Source organism: Enhydra lutris, unplaced genomic scaffold, assembly GCF_002288905.1.
Source record: "Enhydra lutris kenyoni isolate GAN:26980312 unplaced genomic scaffold, ASM228890v2 scaffoldscaffold57, whole genome shotgun sequence".
Classification (NCBI taxonomy): Eukaryota; Metazoa; Chordata; class Mammalia; order Carnivora; family Mustelidae; genus Enhydra; species Enhydra lutris.
The window spans coordinates 11,035,469-11,055,068 of NW_019154141.1; the positions used below are offsets into that span (position 1 = coordinate 11,035,469).

Sequence of the window (19,600 nt, forward strand, 5' to 3'; positions counted from 1 at the left end):
GATGTTATATCTGAAGAAATGAGAGAATGCAAAGAAAAAGGAAAAACAAAAACAAAAACAAAAACGACGGCCCGAGGGGATGGACCCTCTGCTACAGCCGCGCCTGGCTCTGAGTGCAGGACGTTCCAAGGTGGAAAGATGTCCTGGTCCTGCTGTGGTGTTGGTGGTAGTGGGGGGGAGGGTGCTGCTCTATTCCCAAGGAAGCCCCTTAGAGCTTCATCCCTGAGGGCCGTCCTGACCACTCAGGTGTTCCCTAGGCACATTCAGGACGTGGCTCCTTCACCAGGTTGGGAAGCTCATGCTGTCCTTGGAGCTGAGAGGAGAGATGTGGCGGTGTGGACTACCCCTGGGTTCTGGAGGAGGACAGATAGAACAGGCAGCTTGGGACATCTCTGCCCAGAGCAGCCACCAACAGTGAACTACCCTCATCACACAAGGATCACACACAGGGAGTTCCCCAGACGCCTGGTTCTTCTAGGGCTCCCAGCTTAGCCTGAGCCTGCCTGGCCACCGGTGGGGAAGAGGGTGACCACTCCGGAGCCTGCCCAGCTGGCTAGTTGGTCAACGTACTACATACGGTTCAACAACTTGGTCGAAGTTACCCAGCCTAGGAGGCAGTGTTTCAAGGTTGGGGCACAACCAGGTGGGAGTGTTGGCCACCACAAGAAGAGACATTCTTAGTGACTACTTGCCTTTTCCTGCAGTCCCCACCCTGTATCCCTTAAACTACTCCTCCCCTGGGTCAGAGCTGGGCTTGTAAACCCAAGAAGCTGGGGAAGCTTGTTTTAAGGCTTCTAGCCCCTCTTTTCTCTACCTACCCCATCCTTGCTCTAAGCTTCCCCTTCCTCTTCAGTTTCTTCATGATCCTAGATCCTCTCCTATGATCTTTCTATCTAGCAAAGTAGGTTCTCAGGCACTAATATTTTATCAGACTCTCACACTTTAGTATGAATAAGCAGGTCACTTCTTTAAACTTTATTTCTAATTTTTAGCCAAAAAGAAGCTGAGGTTTAGACCAGGAAAAAGCAGTCTTTTAAACAAAGCATACTTCTCTCCCTTTAGCTGCCCAGGAGCCCAGAAGAGTCCTGACCAGATTGCCTTCCTTTCATACCTACCCGTCTTGTGTTCTTTCATCCTGGAACTTTGCTGTGGTGGTGCTGATTTTACTTCCCTGAAGTGTTGCAGTGAAACTGAAAGCAGAACCCGCCACTCATGACAGAAACAATCAGGAATCCCATCCCTGTCCTGCCACTAACTCAGCGGGTCACCTTAGGCAATAAATATTACATGAACTCCCAGGGCACCAGACAGGTCAAAGTAGAGACCTGCACTCTTGGCAAACCCCTTGCCCTCCTGCTTGCCCCCAGAAACCTCTAGAATACCTCTCAGGAGCTATCAGGGCAAAAACCTCTGGCCTGGGTGATCTTAAAGGTCTTCTCCAGCCTTAAAATATAGTGCTTCAAGTGGTGTGCATTGGGACCCAGCCAGCGAGCTGGGGGAGATGTTCCTAATCTCAGGTCTCTAGAGATGAGGGAGCCCCCTGCACACGGGGACCCTAGGTGGCCACTGTGCCACCCGATCCATGCGTGCTGGGGATGAAGGCTTCCCCTCTCGGGCTTCTGCCTGAGCCTGAGTGGAGAGGGAAAGAGACAGGAAGGAGGAGGGGGAAACATTTCCTCTGCAGATGTTGCACCAGCCAAGCTCAAAATACCAAGACTGTTGAGATGCAAAGCGTGCTTGCTGGGCGGGCTGCTTACTGCCCACTTAGCTGTGAGCACACGTCTGCCGAGATGCCATCCTCAGCGGCTGCAGACAGGAAGTGGAGCTGTTCTGGGAGAGACAAAGCCCACAGCTGGGCTGGCTCTTTTCTCTCAGAGCCAGGGCTGTGCTGGGGTGGGGCATGAGGCTCTGGGGATGAGCTCTAGGGGGGAGGTGGTGCCCAGATTCGGTCCTCAAGCTAAGTTCATGGAGTCCTGAATCTAAGAGCTGGGGAGGAAAAGGGGGGTAGAGCCAGGAGGGGCTGAGGGGGACCCGCGACAGGGAGGTAGTGAGTGATCTTTTGTGTCTTTCAGTCTTCCGTGGGGAGACCTGGCCTGAAGCTGACCCTCAATAAAGTCATTGATATTTATATTTAAGGAAGGGGTGAGTGAAGGGGGCTGGAGCTTGTAGGAGTGGGGGGCGGGCACCTGGGTGGCTCAGTTGGTTAAGCGTCTGCCTTCAGTTCAGGTCGTGATCCCAGAGTCCTGGGATCGAGCCCCACGTCAGGTTCCCTGCTTTGGGAAGCCTGCTTCTCCCCTTCTCTCCCTCTGCCCTTGGCCCTGCTCATTCTCTCCATCTCTCAAATAAAGAAATAAATAAATCATCTTTAAAAAAAAAAAAAAAGGAGTAGAGGTAGGATATGACAACTGGCGACTCGGCCAGGCTGCTCATTAAGGACGTGGTCTTGGAGGAGGCATGAGGTTGACACGGAATCCAGGAGAGGAGAAAGGAGTCTGAAGGATGGAGGGAATGTGCGCTCCTCACCAGCGTATGCTGGGGGCTCCTCAGCATGACAGAAAGCGGGGAGAGAAGCTTGATGTGGGTGTTGAGGGTACCCCCTCTCTGCAGAGGAGCCAAATGCTCTCTCTTCCCGGGCCAGGCACGGCCCTCGGCAACTCTCCCTGCTGGGAAGAGATGGGTGGTGGAGAGCCCTGGGAGGGGGTAGGCTGGGTGGATGTATAGGGGGATTTAGTGAGGGCTGTGAGGTGCGCTGAGATGTTTGAGATGAAAGCACAAAGGAGCACTTACCATGCAAATGGCTGTGCAGCGGAAGCCTCTTATCAGGAGCATCTAATGGGGTTTTTCCAGGTCCAAGGCCAATGCTCCAGGCAGGGCAAGGCTTTCCTGGTTCCCAGGCAGCTGCCCACAGTTGGCATGGTCCCTGGTGCCAGGCACAGCTCCTGGCCCCTCCAGCTAAGGGTCTAGACAGGCTGGCATTACCTGGTGCCCTGGGAACCGCCAGCCTTGTCCTACACCACCCCCCCACTCACTCACCCACATCCTGGTGGTGACCTCCTCTGGAACCATCAGAACTTCTCAAGCAGAAACAAGAGGGTGTGGGGGGAGAACAGTGCCTGAGGCGCCCCCAAGTGATGGGAAATGCACAACACCTGCCTGGTCTCCCCTCCCAACCTACCCTGACCAACCAGAAGTGCTCTGGGGACCTTCCTCCTGCCTCCTCCCCACCCCTCAGGACTCTTACTACAAGTGGGGTGGGGCTGGCCATCCTAGGCCAGCCTAGACCAAGGTCAGGTTCTCACCTCAGCTTCTCTTCTGCTTCTTGGGGCCTTGGGAGAATCTGGAGTACTGCTGAGTCCAAGCAAGTTCCTTCTAGACCAAAAACTCAGGGGCAGGAGTGCATCCTCGAGGCCAGCATGGCACCTGGCACATAGTGAGTGCTGGGGAACGACCCGTCTCTGGAGCTTACTATGTGTCAGGCACTGTTCTAAGCCCCGTGCAAGTGCTGACTCATTTAATCCTCCAGATAGTCCTGTGAGGTAGGTGCTGTGGTGACCTGCATTTTATAGATGAGGCACAGAGAAGTGCTTTGTCCAAGGTGCCCGAGGTGCTTTGGCTAGTAAGAGGTGGAGGCGGGATTTGAACCAGGGCAGTCTGGTCCCATCATGCTCTCCTGCTAGCCAGTGTGTATTTGTTAGATGGAATGAGTTCAGCAGGAGAGTTGACGTTCCCAACGTCACCAGGAGTGAGGGCAGACCTGGGACCAGACCACCCAGGCCAGAACAGCTTTGGGGGCCTGAGGCCCTTGGGTCCCCTACTCCAGCAGGTGGTGGGTGATTAGTGCAAGGTGAGCTCCATTTTTCTCTCTGGGGCTTGGTGATGACTGGGGTCCTGTTGAAGGTAAACCAAAGCAGCCTCCTGGGACACTTGTTCCAAATTCTGGGAGAACCTTCTTTTCCTTCCTTCAGGGTCATCCCAGGTGGGGCAAGTTCAGCCCAAACTGTGGATGGGATGAGCATTGGGGAGTGAAAGGAGGCGAGGGCAGGAAGAGCTGGGAGCAGGCAGAGGAGATCTGGGGGTAGGGGTGTATGTGAGGTGAAGTCCCGAGGGGCAGCCTTGACTTTTCCCACCCTGGGAGGAGACAAGGTGGCCCAGGGAACAGCCGGGGCTGGAGTCAAAACCAGAGACGTCTTGCTGTGTAGGGGTGAGGACTTCTGGTCTTGTTATTAAACTAAGGCCTTGGTCTGAGGGTGCAGAGAGCAGAGGATCACAGGCTAGAGGCAAAGAAGGGAGGAGAATGGAGCTGGTCACATGCGATTGTTGCTTTTGTCAAGGAGAAGAGGGGCTGGAAGTCAGTTTGGGGAAGCCCGGCTGGAAGCAGGAAAGGGGGAGACGTGCTGGGCCAAAGCAAATAGAGCCTGCTGGGGGGGTGGCATGAACCCAGATGGCCCAGGAGCCCTTGAGTCAGGCAGAACCCTGGAGGAACTCATCCCACAGCCCAGAAGAGCAACTAGAAACTTCACAGAGTGTTCATTCCCTGCTCCTGAGCTCAGAACCCTGGCTACTTGTTCGGTGGAGAGCGTCTGACCTGACTGCAAGACTGTGTCTTTATGAAAACTCCAAATTTTGTCTGGATTTGTACGTCTGACGAAGCTCACTTGATCTTTTCCAGGTGTACATCTTACCCCCACGGGGCCCAACTGACATGTGGGCAATTAAGATTTTGCAGAGAGGCTGAGGGGGGGGAGGTTCTCAGGCTTAGGGTGCCAGGGAATGTGGGTTCTTCAAGGGGAGGGGATCAGGCCCACAGACCCTGAAATGGATGGGAACCTGTGATGGCTAGAATTCTTCTGAGGTCCGGGAAGAAGGCTTCCCTGGCAGATACTAAGGGACGGGTCTGTGGAGGTTAAAGCTGACTAACACCATTTGAGGGAATAAGGGGTTTTCTAAATTTGTTGTCAGGGCACTATTTCCTCAAAGGAAATTTGATCCCAGCCACAACATAGGAAATCAAGAAAAAGGAAACTGGGTCCTGGAAGATCCCCCAGCTATCTTCGAAGACCCTGAGGGGGCTCCTCAGGCGGTCCCAGGGGAGTCTTCTCTGAGAGCAGCCCTGGACAGACCAGGGCCCAGTGTGGCCCGAGGCCTCTGTGCGGTTGGCTGCCTTTCCTGACCATTAATCGCTACTAAGTGTCATTACTGCTAATAAAATTAACCGACTTTATACTGGACTTTTTCTGGGGCCATCAATCACAGGGTCTATTACACAAAATTAAAAAAAATAGGGGCGAATGGCTGGGAGAGAAGGTATTTGTTGAGCCTGGCTCCTAGGTTCAGGATGGGGCGTGCTGGTCCTTCACCGCTGTCCAAAGGTCATGATCAGTGAGAGCACCCTTGGTTAGACAACCACTCCAAGCCTTAACACTGTACTAGAGACAGTGTTAGGCTTGAACACAGGGCAAGGGCAAGAGGGCAAGAACACAGCTGCCCACAAGAAGACTCTGGGGCTGGGGCTGAAAAGCTCCCCAAATTCTCCCTCCCACTCTCACCTCTGCTTCTCTCCATGTGTTTGGTTCGTTGTTTCGCTCTCTCTCTGGACCAGGTTCTTCTTTTTATCTCCTGAGTGACTGGCCTAATCACCCAAAGAAAGAAAGAAAAAAAGAAAGAGAAACCAACTGTATGTGCAACTTAATTCAAATTCCAAATTCCCAGAGAAAGAACTGATTGGCCCAGCTTGAGTCATGTGATCTTCATTGGTCCAATCACGAGGTTGGAACAGCAGGTCACGTGGTTTAAAATGGTCAGCCACAGGGTAACCAGGCAGACAGGAACAACCGGTGGGCAGCCAACTCAGCAGGTATCTGCAATTTAAAGGTCTAAGTAATAAGGACTCAAAACCTGATAGAGATGATCTAAATTATATAACAGAAAGTATAAGATGTAGCTCTAATGATATAATAATCACAGCTATTATTCTTGGGATGGCATCTGAGACAGACCTGGAAGGATATGCAGACCCATTGGTCCCAATTCCCATCACTCCCTGCCTGTTCTCTCAACTGTCCACCAGCTGCTATGAAGGAGGTCCCAATTTCTGAAACGCAGGACGGGCGTGAGCAGAGTTTTCCCTCACACCAGCACCTGCTGTGGGGAGGAGAACATTTGCGGGACTCATTGGCTCCCATTCCCTTTGCGCCCTTCCTACTGGAAGCCAGGCAGGGTGGGGCCTCCTCGGCGAGAGCTGACATCTGGACCTGACTGCCAAGGGTCAGGCTCTAAGGGTTTCCTGCCAGGCTGCAGGGAGGGGCTTGGGTGTAGACCTGGTGGACCGGAAATTTACCCATTTGCCCCCAGATTAATGTTTAACAGGTCCCAGCCCTCACCCTGTCTAGCAGGGGAGCCTAGGGCCAGGCTGGGCCAGGAGGAGCCTGATAGCATCTGTCTCTGCTCAGAGGTTTCGGAGATAGGCTCCACACTGGGTTGGCTGCATCTGATGGATGTAGAATCTACGGGCATTTTCTGGGGGCACCTGGGGCCTGGCCAGAACCCATACTCTCCCTGGGGCAGTGTGGCATCCAGCCAGATGTCCAGGCTGGGTCAGGTGGCTCCAAACAGGAGAGCCGTGTCCTCGGCTCCAGGGGGAGTGGGCCTCTCCTGGAATGGCGGATATTCTACCCATGCTGAGGGCCATCAGAGGCCAGGAGAGAGGGCTGCTGGGGAGAGGGAAGGTGAGCTCTAATAGTAATTCCTCCCTTGCTGCTCATCTGTGTTATGGCTCAGGCCAGTACCTGCCTCTCCATAAAACCTTATTTCCTTATCTGGACAAAGGGACGATCTGCCCAGATTAAAGAATAAAGCATCTTGTGAGAGGAAAGAATTTTGACATAATCTAGCCAGCAGAAAGGTGGACCAGTGTGTCCCAGGCACAATGTTTGGTACTTTCTGTACAATCCTCCCAGCAGCCCCAGGAGAGGGAAGGGATCCCTCTTTCCACTTCCCGGAGGAGAAAAATCAAGGCTTCAAGGTGACAGGGTTAGGAAGTGGCAGCCTGACTTCAGAATCCACAGACTTCAGATATAGTAGCACAGGAAGTCTGGAGGGGATGGCATGATGGAAATTCACCCACCCATCTGTCAGTTCATGTGTCCATCTGTCCTTCCTTCCTTCCCTCCATCCAGGTACTCCCTACACATCTCTTTGTAACAGGCACTGAGTGGTGAGAAGGTTGAAGATCTAGCTGGGAATTGTGGAAACAGGTTGGGCGGGCACAGGATTACCTGGGGAGCATTATTATATAACCTGGGAGAGAAGGCTATCAGGGAAATTGCGGAGTGTTTGCCCGGCACCTCCCTACATCTGCCTGCCCCCTCCAAGAAACGTGGCTCTCCCCTCCAGGCGGCAGCCAATACTATACGCAGTATTTCCCAAATGTCCCTAACCAGGGACATGGCACAAGGTACATGGTGAATACAGATCCCAGGGCTGCCCTCCAGACCAACAGGATCAGGATTGCCGAATGTAGATCGTGGGCATCTATATTTTTAATAAGCACCCAGATGAGTTTTATGATTGGGGACGTTTGGGAAATGGAATGGCTAAGAAGAACAGAGACGTTGGCATCTGGAAAACTTGGGCACGAGATCTTATTCCAAGCACTTGGGTTTCCTACTCTAAAGATGGGCTCATAAGTGCATGGGGCTGGCCCGCCACCCAGCAGGGAACAAATGAAGCCCCCTGAGAGAACCTCCTAACCCCTTGCTTGTCCCCTGTCCTCCCTACCGCCTTCTCCCATCAGGACCCCCAAAGGTCACTGTCTCCCTCTCTCGCTCCCCCCTAGCCTGACTGGGCGGGAGGTCCTGACGCCCTTCCCAGGGCTGGGCACCGCCGAGGCCCCCGCACAGGGTGGGGCCCACCTGAAGCAGTGTGACCTGCTGAAGCTGTCCCGGCGGCAGAAGCAGCTCTGCCGGAGGGAGCCCGGCCTGGCCGAGACCCTGCAGGACGCTGCCCACCTCAGCCTGCTCGAGTGCCAGTTCCAGTTCCGACACGAGCGCTGGAACTGCAGCCTGGAGGGGAGGACGGGCCTGCTCAAGAGAGGTAGGGAGGAGGGCTGGGGCGGGGATGGGGGGAGATGACTGGTGGGGGAGGACTGCTGGGGAGGAGGATGGCTGGGGAGGAGGCCCCTTCCTGCCCCACCACCCCCGGCCACGCTGCCCTCGTGAACCTAGTATAGTCCCCAGGAGAAGACTTGGGAGTTAACGAGGCCCTGTCTTTTCCCTCGGTTTGGGGCGAGTAGAGGAGCAACAGGGACCCAGGAGCATAGGAGGCACAGCCTATTCCTGGATTGAGGAGGAGTCCACAGATGAGACGGGTGGTCCCCCAGTCCCCTCCCTCAGCTTCCTGCATGCACGTGCTCTCACACACACGCAGACACGGGGCAGGAACGTGTAAGGATGGAGGGTGGGTAACAGTGGGCCAAATAACCTGAGACAGGCCAAACTCATGTGTTCCTTCATTCACCCGTGACTTTGTTCATCGCATCCATCGGTCCATTGGTCCTTCCTCTCCTTCCATCACACCCCACCTTCTTCCCCGCTCCCTGCGTCCCTCCACACTTCATTCACTAAGCATCTGGTGAGGCTCGCAGCGAGCTGGCCACTGGGCTGGATGCTGGAAGCACAGAGCTGAACCCACCCCGCTGGCCTCGGAGAGCATACAGCCCCAGGGGGAAGGAGGTCGGTGGTGTGTGACTCTGTCGCCAAGTAGCTGGGGCCGTTTAGAAAAAGGCAGTGATGGTCTATAGGAGGAGCCAGGCCCCTCGTAGGCCAGCTGCTCTCCACGGCTGGGGAGGGCCCGGGATGGAGCTGATGCTACTTTCCCACCATGGTTACTGGCACCCAGGGACCCTGGAGTGCAGGCGGAGGGCTGCTGGGTTTGGGCCATGCCCCAGCAAGAGTACGGGAGTAGCGATGTTCCTGGCAGGCGGTGGGGTGATCAGCCCTGAACAAGTCAGGCAGGAGACCCCAGTCACTTCTCAGTGGGTCTGCTGCCCGAGCAGGTAGCAGAGGGTGACGTTTAAGCAGCATCCTGACGCCCACAACACCCAGGGCATCAGGGACCTCAGAAATGGGTTGGTCCAGTCTGCCTGCACCTTGACTTGGAGTCAAGGTCAGTGGTTTGGCCTCAGCTCTGCCCCTCACCAGGTGCCCAAGTCACCTCTCTTTGCATCTTCACGTCCTCCTCTAGAGGCAATAAGCACTGTCTGCTGCCCTGGGAATCAGGCACATACTCCACAGTGAATCTGAAAGGTCTATGGAAAGGGCAGCCTGCAGCTGGAGCCTAAGGGACAGGGGACAGGAGGCTGCCCTGAGCCATGTCCTCAGGTCCACACGACCCTCCTTGGGCTCATCACGGCACCCCCACCATCCTCTTCTGCCCTCAGAGGGCAAAGGGCAGCCTCTGAGCCCTCTCTCCTCCTCCCTCCGGGATCCCCCGGGTGCCTGGCCCAGGTTTCAAGGAGACGGCCTTCCTGTATGCAGTGTCCTCGGCCGCCCTCACCCACACCCTGGCCCGGGCCTGCAGCGCCGGCCGCATGGAGCGCTGCACCTGTGACGACTCTCCGGGCCTGGAGAGCCGGCAGGCCTGGCAGTGGGGCGTGTGTGGTGACAACCTCAAGTACAGCACCAAGTTCCTGAGCAACTTCCTGGGGCCCAAGAGAGGAAGCAAAGACCTGCGGGCCCGGGCGGATGCTCACAACACCCACGTGGGCATCAAGGTGAGCACGTTTCCTAGAGCCAGAGCCCGGCCCCTGCCCCAGCCCGGGGGCCCGTGCAGCCGGCCAGGTCCGCAGCAGGCCCCTCAGCACACACGCAGCTGTCCCCATGGGAGCCCCATTCCTTCCACCAGCATGCCCTTACCAGGTGCCAGGAAGGAGGGAAGGGTCCTGGGAACCATTGTGGGCTAAGCAGGAGGTGGGAGCCAGGCTTGGGACTGGGCCCTGATGAGGCCAAAACAGGTTTGGAGAAGGGTCTCCATTCCCAGGACAGGCCTTCCTGGACGTTCTAGAAGCCAACGTAGTTTGAAAACTTTGATCTGGTGCAATACCCCCATGTCCTCCATTCTACAGATGGAAAGACAGAGGAGGCCCAGAGAAGGGAAGGGGCTTAGCAGAGGCACACAGTAGTAGGAGACCAGAGGGTAAATAAAAAGTTTCTGAGTCTATCGGGGTCAGAGGCTGAGAGAGGCCCGACTTCCAGTTCTTGAGGACACTGACTTCTGTGTCCTCACTGCTGACTCTGTGTAGGTATGCTGCGTTCAGTTGTGCAAGCTGTGTACGCCACAAGGACTCTGGGCCAAGGGAAGGAGCAGAGGCTGAGATCTGGCCCATACTGCTCTCCCCAAGGCACAGTGGCCCAGCAGAAGGGTGGCCTTGAGCTAGTTTGCACAAAGGTGGCACGTGGGTTAGCTCGGGTCCTATTTGCCCCCTTCCGCTGTCTCTTGCCCATCCTGCTGCCACGTCCCTGCCGGGGTCTACGCTCTGGGGGAGGGCTGGCGCCGTGGACTCCGGGCCCCCGGCCACACCTGCACTCTGTCTCTCCTGGCAGGCTGTGAAGAGTGGCCTCAGGACCACGTGTAAGTGCCACGGCGTGTCAGGCTCCTGCGCCGTGCGCACCTGCTGGAAGCAGCTCTCCCCCTTCCGCGAGACGGGACAGGCACTCAAGCTGCGCTATGACTCTGCCGTCAAGGTGTCCAGCGCCACCAACGAGGCCTTGGGCCGCCTGCAGCTGTGGGCCCCCGCCCGGCCGGGCAGCCCCACCAAGGGCCTGGCCCCGCGGCCCGGGGACCTGGTCTACATGGAAGACTCGCCCAGTTTCTGCCGGCCCAGCAAGTACTCGCCGGGCACGGCGGGCCGGGTGTGTTCGAGGGAGGCCAGCTGTAGCAGCCTGTGCTGCGGGCGGGGCTACGACACCCAGAGCCGCCTGGTGGCCTTCTCCTGCCACTGCCAGGTGCAGTGGTGTTGCTACGTGGAATGCCAGCAGTGCGTGCGGGAGGAGCTGATATACACCTGCAAGCACTAGGCCCGCTGCCCGAGGTGCCCGGGGGTGCTGCCAGACCCCACTGGGCGCTCGGCCACTGTGAGCAACCTCCCCAGGCAGGGACACAGGGCAGGCAGGCACTCCCTGAGGCACGTGCCCTTGCGCACGCCTCCTCTCTCGGTCGGGCTCAGCCACCTTTCCCTCCCTCGACACTCCAAGGAGAGAGGCTCTGGGGGGAGGGAGGACACCAGCACGGAGGGCCCCCAGCCTTTTCGGAGCAGGAGCGCTGAGTTGGAAAGGAGGTGTGGGGCCGAATAAGGGAGACCAAGAAGAGGCCAGGGCGGAGGTTTTTTAGAGGGGTGACATCCTGCTCTCTCCATTCCTCCGGTGAGCGGCCTAGAGCCAGCAAGAGGTTGGAAGGTGAGCTTCTGGGCCAGCAGGGCACGGGGAGGCAGTGTCAGCTGGAGCCTGGCCGGGATGGGTCCTCCTGGCCTTGCTCAGGTCACAGTGAGCCCTGGGGGCCACGCAGCTCTACCCCCGGGGGGCTTTGCCACGTTAGAGGCTGGGGGGGAGAGGCAGGGAGGGAGGGGCTGTTTGTTCACGCGAAGAAAGCCAGATACGGGCCCCAGGGCCCCGTGTCCTTGACTTGGCTTTTAAAATGCTCACCGAGGTCTCATTCTTGCCTGGAGAGCTGAGTTGTCCTCGCCCACCCAGCCTTGCTCAGTAAGAGCCCTAGTGGATGCGAGGCTGGTGGGGTCGCACAGTCCCCGGGTGGGTGCAGCTAGCGCACCGAGGCTGGACAGAGGGACAGTGACCCTTCCCCTGTGTTCCGGCTGGGGAAACTTTAGTCCCAGCCCAGGAGAGGGTGACAGCCTTTGGTCTGAGGCAGAGACGCAGAGAGCTCAGTCTCTCAGCCTCCCCTTAAGCCCGGTTTGGTCCACTGCCTATGGCAGCAGTCCTCCTGTGCCGTGAGGCCCCAACACAGCTGACATCCGTGACCCAGAAGAGTTCTGACTCTGCGTAACATTGCCACTCTGCTAGCTACTCATCTAATTAAGCTTTTGCCCTGGAGTTACAGGCGCGGGAACGTCTTGGCTAAGCCTGGTTCCTTGGGGGCCCCCTTCACTCACGGATGGCCCCCACTCTGGCTCTTACCTGAGGAATAGAAGCGACTTTGCTAATTTCCTCTGATCCTGTGGACATTTCCAGTGCTACCCACCAAGGTCCTGTGTGGGAGGAGGAGAGAGTAACTGGTACATACACCCAGGTACGCATGCACGAGTGTGCGGGAGTGTGTGGGAACACACGCACACACACACACACGCGTGTGTGTGCACACACAGGCCCCTTGGACCTGTCAGGCTGGAGGGTTCCCATTTAGCAGCACACACTCTCTGGTTCAGAACCAGGACCTTGCAGGGGTCACTCCGCTGGAAGCTGAGTGCTTCCCCAGAGCAGGGCCCAGGGCCAGCTGGGAGGAAGTGACCTCCTTTGGGAAGCCCTTGACCGCTTCGCCGGCCCTGCCGCGCCCTCTGTCAGCTTCCTTTCTCCCTGAACCCGGAGTTGCTGACCCTCCGCTGAACAGAAACTTCAGAATCAGCCCAAGGCTCAGAAACCACCAGTGGGAGCCCAGGAAGAAGGCCCGGGGTCTCTGGGACCTCCCGGGCTGAGAAGCTTCCCTGGCTTTGGGGGGTCAGGGCAGCCTGTGGGACACTGGAAGGATCTCTGGCTGCAGAGATTCTGAGGAGAAGCCAAACTTACCAGAGACCCCCCTCACTGGACTGACCTTGCTGGCCCAGGCAGCCGGCCCCCTCTTGTCAAGAAGAGCAAAAAGGAGAGTGGGCTGGTTTTCTAGGTTCTTCCACTCCCCCCACTACATGGAGACTGTTTCTTGGCCAGCCCAATCCATCTTGTTCCTCTGAGACCCCAGCTCTCGGCATAAGGCCCCAGAGGGCTCCCAGACAAGAAGAAGGGGCCTGATCCACCAACTGACCATCCGCACCCCAACCCCCCTGCTGGCTGGGGCTGCAGGAGGATAAAGGCAGACTCTGAGGGACCAAGGACGAAGCTGGCCTCCAACGCTGACGAACTAGGCCAATAGCACGGGTGTGGGCTCTGAGGGCCCCTCGGCCTGTGGGGGAAGCCCCCTATCTAGCCCTCTGTCTCTTCTAGCCCTTTTTTCTCCACCCCTTTCTCTTCTGGGCGCCCCCAAGGTCCACCTCAGCCCTGCGGGGGCCCCTCATTCTACAGCTTTAAGGGAAATGCTCACAGGGTATTTTTTTTTTTTTTTTTGTCTACCTCACATATGTAGTTTTTAGGGCAAAAGAGAATAATTTATATAGCTAAGATATATGAGAAAATATTTATGTATAATATTTATATAATTTCTATATTTCATGGGCAGCACCTGTGGGGGTTGTGTGTGCTGTCAGAAGCCGTCCGTCTGGGGAGACACTGCTCGACCGGACAGGGGCCACCTCTGAGCTGTTCCCAGGGGGCTGGGGTGTCTAGAAATTTCCTGCAAGCAGCCTGTCTTGGCGCCGGTCAGAACGCATCCCCTCTGTGCGTGAGCCCTGGTGGGCTTGGTCTGGATCTTCCTTGTGGAGGTTTTGTAAATTCTCTGTTCTTTTGGGTCCCAGGCCCCTCTTCTGCTCCAGTGACACTGTCCTGCTCAGAATAACGATGACACTTTGCATTTGTAAAGCACTTCCGATTTTCAGAAACACTGTTGTCCTTTTAATCCCGCTTGATTTCCCCCGTAATCCCCGAATTGTTTGGAGTGGGGAGAGGGGGCTCATACTGTACAGGGTTTAGAACTGGAGGGCTGTGCCCAACGTCACACTGAGGACGTCCGTTCAACAAGTATTTACTAAAACTCTGCGTGGGTCCGGCACTGTGGGAGCTGACTTGCCTAGGAGCCCCAAAGCCTGGAGACACGTTGAGCCCAAGAGCCCAGGGAAGTAGCTGCTTCTTCAGTTGTGCCTTTCGGATCTGGACACACATCAGCCTCTCTCCAAACGGAGGCAAGGACCCCAGGGGCTGCTCGAGAGGATTGGGCCACATCATAGGGCCCCTCCTGGGCCGGAGATGGGTTTTACTTGCTCTCATTTGTGGTTTTCTCTTAAAAATGAATTGTTTTCCATTGGATTTTGGGCTTGCCTTGTGAAATCAGTCGTGCTGGCCAACGGGATCTGCATTCTTACCTGGTCACAGTCAGCAACAGGGAGGGAGCCCTAGGAGAGAAGCCGCATGGGGGGGGTGGTTCCCAGTTTGCCCAGTACCCCCCACCTCAGTCCACTTCATTCATGGATGTTCCTGCCTGGCTCCTGTGGGCACATGGTCTCCCTCCCCCTGTCCAGATCAGCCCCGCATCCCTGTGTCCTTCATTGCCTGGCAGGCCCACAGGCAGACCCATGCCAGCCCCAAAGATTATTTCTTGTTTTCCAGAGTTTTCTCTCTCAACAACCATGAACTTCACGTGCTTTTTGTCTCAGCACATTTTGGAATTCCAGTGGGAGCTCTCGTATACGGAGCACACATGACGTCCATCCGCTCAATTAGCGATCACGTTGGGGAGCCCTGGATGAGCTCCAGGCACCCCTGTGCACTGGGGCATAGCAGCGAGTGAAACCAAGTCCCCCCCTCATGGGGCTGACATTCTACGGGGGGAGAGAGACAATAAACTCCACGTCAGATATCTGTACCCACTTTGTCTTGATTTATTGCAATAACGCTGTGTATTGGACACAATCAGTAAAGGCTCTCAAAGGCCACTAAGAAGCAGGGATGTCAGATCTGCTGGCCTTCAAAGTGTGGCTTGGTCCCTCTCTGGTCTGCCACCCCCCCCCCCCCGCTTTTATGGATTCTGCAACTGAGGCCTGGAGGAAGGAAGTGGCCCAGCCAAGGTTATGTGCTAAGTCAGACCAGGCTGGATGTTGGGTCCCCTCCCGGACTTGATCAGTGTTTCGAGCATCTTCACCCCAAGGCCAGCAATGCAGGTTGGGGTCGGGGGGGCCAAGATAATGCAAAGCAGGAGCCTTAGGACCCAGGAGGGGAAATGAGAGGCCCAACTGAGCAATGGTTTGGATCCTTTTACGAGGGAGCCCCTGAGTTCCTTTCTCTGGCCATACTGCCTTCCCAGTATGCTTCCGGAAGGGCATGGCCTTCACCACCACTGTGTTTGGCGGCCTGACGGGGGAGGGGCCCCTTATTGAGCAGAGGGCCGCAGAGAGAGCTTGGCAGCTGCCTTCACCCCCCACCCCACCACTCTCCAGCTCTGCTGTGATCCACACCAGGTCCCCGGAGAGGGAGCCAGATGGCGGTCCAGCCCAACCGTGAAGGCACCCATGCTTCTACGTGCATGCCCGTCCTAACGTGTCCCTCGGGGCCCGGGGCTGGCTGGTTCCAATCGGTGATAGAAGTGTCCACACAGCAGGTTCCAGTGTTCCAAGGGACTTCTTCTTACTTGTTTTCTCACTTGAGCTTCCCAAGGCAGGCACCTTTCTTCCCTTTTTTACAGATAAGGAAACTGAGGCACAAAATGGTTAAGAGACTCACTAAAGGTCACACAGCACAGAACCCAGGTCTTTGCCTCCAAACTCTACATTCTTTCTACTCTACACTGCCTTTGGCCTCCCTTCATCTGCTCCTGCCATAAACCTGTCCCCAAACAGGCCCTCAGTGAGGGCATCTCTCCCCTGGGGGCCATTGCTTGCTGAGACAATCATGGGGTGGGTATTTTGCGTACCGTATCCCCCCTTTTAAAGACACTGAGCTGCTTCTCTCTTCCGATTTTGTTGAATCATTTGTAAGAACACTGCGCCCCCCAGGACATTCAAACACTTTGTTAAACATCTCCTAAGAACAAGAACATTCTCCAAAAGAACCACAAGGCCATCATCATATCCAAGACCTAATATTATCAGCCACAAACTCTCTATTCAAACTTCTGCAGTTGTCCCTCAAACTGTCCTTTCTAACGTGTGTGTGTGTGTGTGTGTGTGTGTGTGTGTGAGAGAGAGAGAGAGAGAGAGAGAGAGAGAGAAATCCAGAATCCACTTAAGAATTAGGCCTTGCGTTTTGTGGTCATGCCTCTCCTGCTCCCGCTGCCCCCCCCCCCCGCCGTGATCTAGAATAGTAGTCCCCCTGTCTTTGTTTTCATCCCATTGGTATTTTAAAGGGTTTAGGCCAGCTGTCTCGTAGAATGTCTCTCCATCGAGATGTTTGTGGTTGTTTCCTTAGGACTAGATTCTGGTCTGACATTTTGGCAAGAAATCTCCTTGGGTGATGGGCGTTCTCTGTGCGGGCCATGAGGAGCCATGGGGATGTTTGCTTGTCAACAAGACTGGGGATGCTAAATGTCATCGCTGCGGTCAGGTGGTTTCCACCAGATCCCTCTGATATGAGGCGGACCTTTTACCCAGGTGATTCGTGATTCGTCTGTGGGGTGATATTTGGAGCCTGGCAATATCTTGCTGCCCAACAAACATTTTACCCAAAACTTCCAGCATCCCTTGATGTCCTTGCCCAAGCTGATTGCAAATGGTGATTTTCTAATTCTGTCATTCCGCGCCTATTCTGTAGTTGGCATTCTTCTATAAGGAAGAGCTTCCCCTTCTTCCTTACTCCCCTTGGTATTTCTTTTAATCTTCACGATCCACGCTACAGGGTAAGAATTGTTACCCCTGCCCTTTTTCTTAAAGATTCTATTTATTTATTTGAGGAAGGGATAGAGCACAAACAGGGGAAGAGGGAGAGGGAGAAGCAGACTCCCTGCTGAGTAGGGAACCCCATGTGGGGCTTGATCACAGCACCCTGAGCTGAAGTCAGATGCTTAACCAACTGAGCCACACATTCCCAAGAATGGTTACCCGCATTTTACAGGTGAGGGGACTGAGGTCTAGGGAGCTTCAGTCATTGTCTGAGTGAGTGGCAGAACCAGGATTCAAATTCAGGGCCTTTCTCATGTTTGAGCTCTCACCCACTGCCCTCTGGAATCTTCTCAGATTTCTGGGTTTCTTCTCTGATGACTCAGCTCCGAGTGTGGGGTAAGGAGCGGTGCCCTCACCCAGTGGAGTTCCTATAGCAGGTGGGAGAGATCTGTAGGTCAGCAGGGGTGGGGTGGGGTGGGGGACAGAGATTTCCTCTCTTGGAAATCATGAGATGGCCTTGTTCCGGCCTCGCAGGCCTGCCTCCCACCTTAGAGGTTGTGCGGTGCTGATAACTCTGTCTTCGCCCCCCTGAGACCCCCCCCATCCCTGCGGTCTGTGTTCTGTTCTCCGCTGGGCTTCTGGCTCTGTGAAGCACAACCATGGTGACCCCAAGTCCCAGAGCTCTGGAGAAGGGCCCAAGGTCAATTATTCTGCCCCATTGACTCCTGAAGACACATGGAATGATCCCGCAAGTCCGATCTCTGGTCACGGAGACACAGTCACTGTCTAGCCAGCAAGCAAGCATAGGCTGCCTAAACCAGGCTCCAGGAGAAAGGCTGTAAAGGCCCAGAGCGGTGACTGGGGTGGGGGACACGCAGGAGTGAGAGCAGCGGGGTGGGGTCCTCTGCCTACCTACTGGCCTTCCCATTCATTCTCCGCCTTTACTTTGCTCCCTCTCTCAAATGGGGTCCCTTCCTGTAGCCGCTCGCTCAGCAAACCCAGTGCCAGGCGTGTCCTGGGGTGGCCCCAGTGACAAGGCTGAGTTGCAGGCTTCAGGGAGGTCATGGGCACGGAGACAGGCAAGGAAAGAGGTCACTGGGTGCTAAGCTGTGTGAGAGATGTCTCATGGCACTGGACGTCCGGCGCCCTTCCCAGGTTCTCTCCTTCAGTCCCCCCGGCAGCCCTGGGATGTATACAAACACGATGCCCATTGCACAGATAAGGAAACAGAGGTTCAGAGAGGTTCCCTGCTATGCCCAAAGCCCTACAATACACTCTAGGGCTGGCCATTGAACAACCCCTTGACGCCTCTTGTCCCAAGAGCAGGGCACGGCTGGTGCAGAAACCAGGGCGCCAGGGAGAAGGCGGCATCAGGAAATTGCAAGGGTTCAGTGTGGTTGGTGGTGTCCCCTCCCTCTCGCTCAGTCCTCCTTCTTCCCTCTCCCTCTCTCTCTACTCTCTGCATACCTGCACAGCTGAGGCTGACTGCCTCTAGGGTGTCTGATCCCTTCTCCGCCTACCCCCCCCCCCCCCCCCCCCCCCCCCCCCCCCCGGCCCCCCGGGCCTGTCGGGGCCCCCCTCCCCTCGGGGTCCTCCCCCCCCTCCCCCCCCCCCCCCCCCCCCTCCACTGGCCCGTCCCTCCTCTAGTCCTCAGGGTCTGTGAGGCCCACATTCCTCCCTGGCTCTCTCCATCCCATTAATGTGTTTACGCTGGAGCGGGCCCAGGGGAGCTGGGCCGGACTCTCCCGCCCCGCCCCCACCATGCAGGATGGACTGGTGAGAGGTGGAGGCCGGTCAGAGTCGCAGGAGAACCTGCCCCAGAGTCCAAATTCCTGCCCCCGTCTGAACAAGTCCTGGGCGGCCAATGGTAACCCCCGGGTCCCCGCACCCCTTCCCGCACAGCCCCTCCAGTGGCTGACAGGCCCTAATCTCAGCTGTCTTCATGCAGCCAGTCCTCCAAGCCTGGGGTCACCTGACGCCAACACAGTTTAATTCAGAAGCTGATTTCTGCTTGTTGGCAACATGTCATTTCTGAAATTGCTTTCTCTGCCCAGAGGCGGGAGATGTCAGAGCCGTGCAGGTGTTACAGCCGTGCCCCCCCCACTCTCCACCCCCCCAAGTTCAGGAAGGATTAAGGGGCGTGGGGGGGGCACACATTAGATCCTCCAGCTCTGCTTCTCATGTTTCCCCAAAGGCCGGGGGCCGGGGATGGGAGATGCTGGGAACAGCCTCAGCTTTCCTCTCCTGCCCAGAGACACAGGCCCAGAGTTGGGGAAATGAAGCCGCTTCTGCCGCTGATACTGATAATGTCATCGGGACGTTGTTTCAAGCATGTTCTGTGCAGGTGCCAAGCACCTTGCGGACTGCCTCTCACGCATTGCCCTATTTGAATCGCCAAGACAGCCCTCCAAATTGGTGTGGTCCCTCCCTTACAGCTGAGAGGACTGAGGCTCAGAGAGGTTAGATCACTGACCTGAGGTCACACAGCAAGTATGTGGCGGACCTAGGACTCAGACCCAGTGAAGGCACTGTGTAGCCAGACCAGGATTTGGAGGTCTGGCAAGAGATGAGCCACAGGGGTGGGGAGGGCTTGGGGGCTGATGTCTAGGCTTCCTTCATGGCTTGGCCTAAATACCTTTAGTGAAATTTGCAGGCTCCCCTAACTCCCCCACTCCTGCAACCCGTCAAATTGTTGTCTGCCTGCTCACTTACATTTTCTTAACATGTTGCATATATCCTGACTAGCAAATAGCTCTTAATATTGACATTCTTGGCTTTATTGGATGAATGAAAAGATGAATGAACCAATGAATTTGTGAATCTTGCCCTCCCTACTGTTCCCTCCCTAGCAGTGTCCTACCCTGGACATCCTGGCTCGGCACTGGCCATGTTCCTTGTCCTTCTCTCTCCTCCCTTTCC

The 19,600-nt window shown here is 56.1% G+C and overlaps 1 protein-coding gene across 1 annotated transcript; it reads left to right on the plus strand.

The window, feature by feature from the left end:
* Positions 1-7,721: 7,721 nt before the first annotated feature.
* LOC111158202 (Wnt family member 9B) lies at positions 7,722-11,072 on the plus strand. The gene is given in 3 exon segments (XM_022520121.1): positions 7,722-8,091; positions 9,504-9,769; positions 10,599-11,072. Coding segments are annotated over 3 exon segments (1,110 nt in total).
* Positions 11,073-19,600: the final 8,528 nt, after the last annotated feature.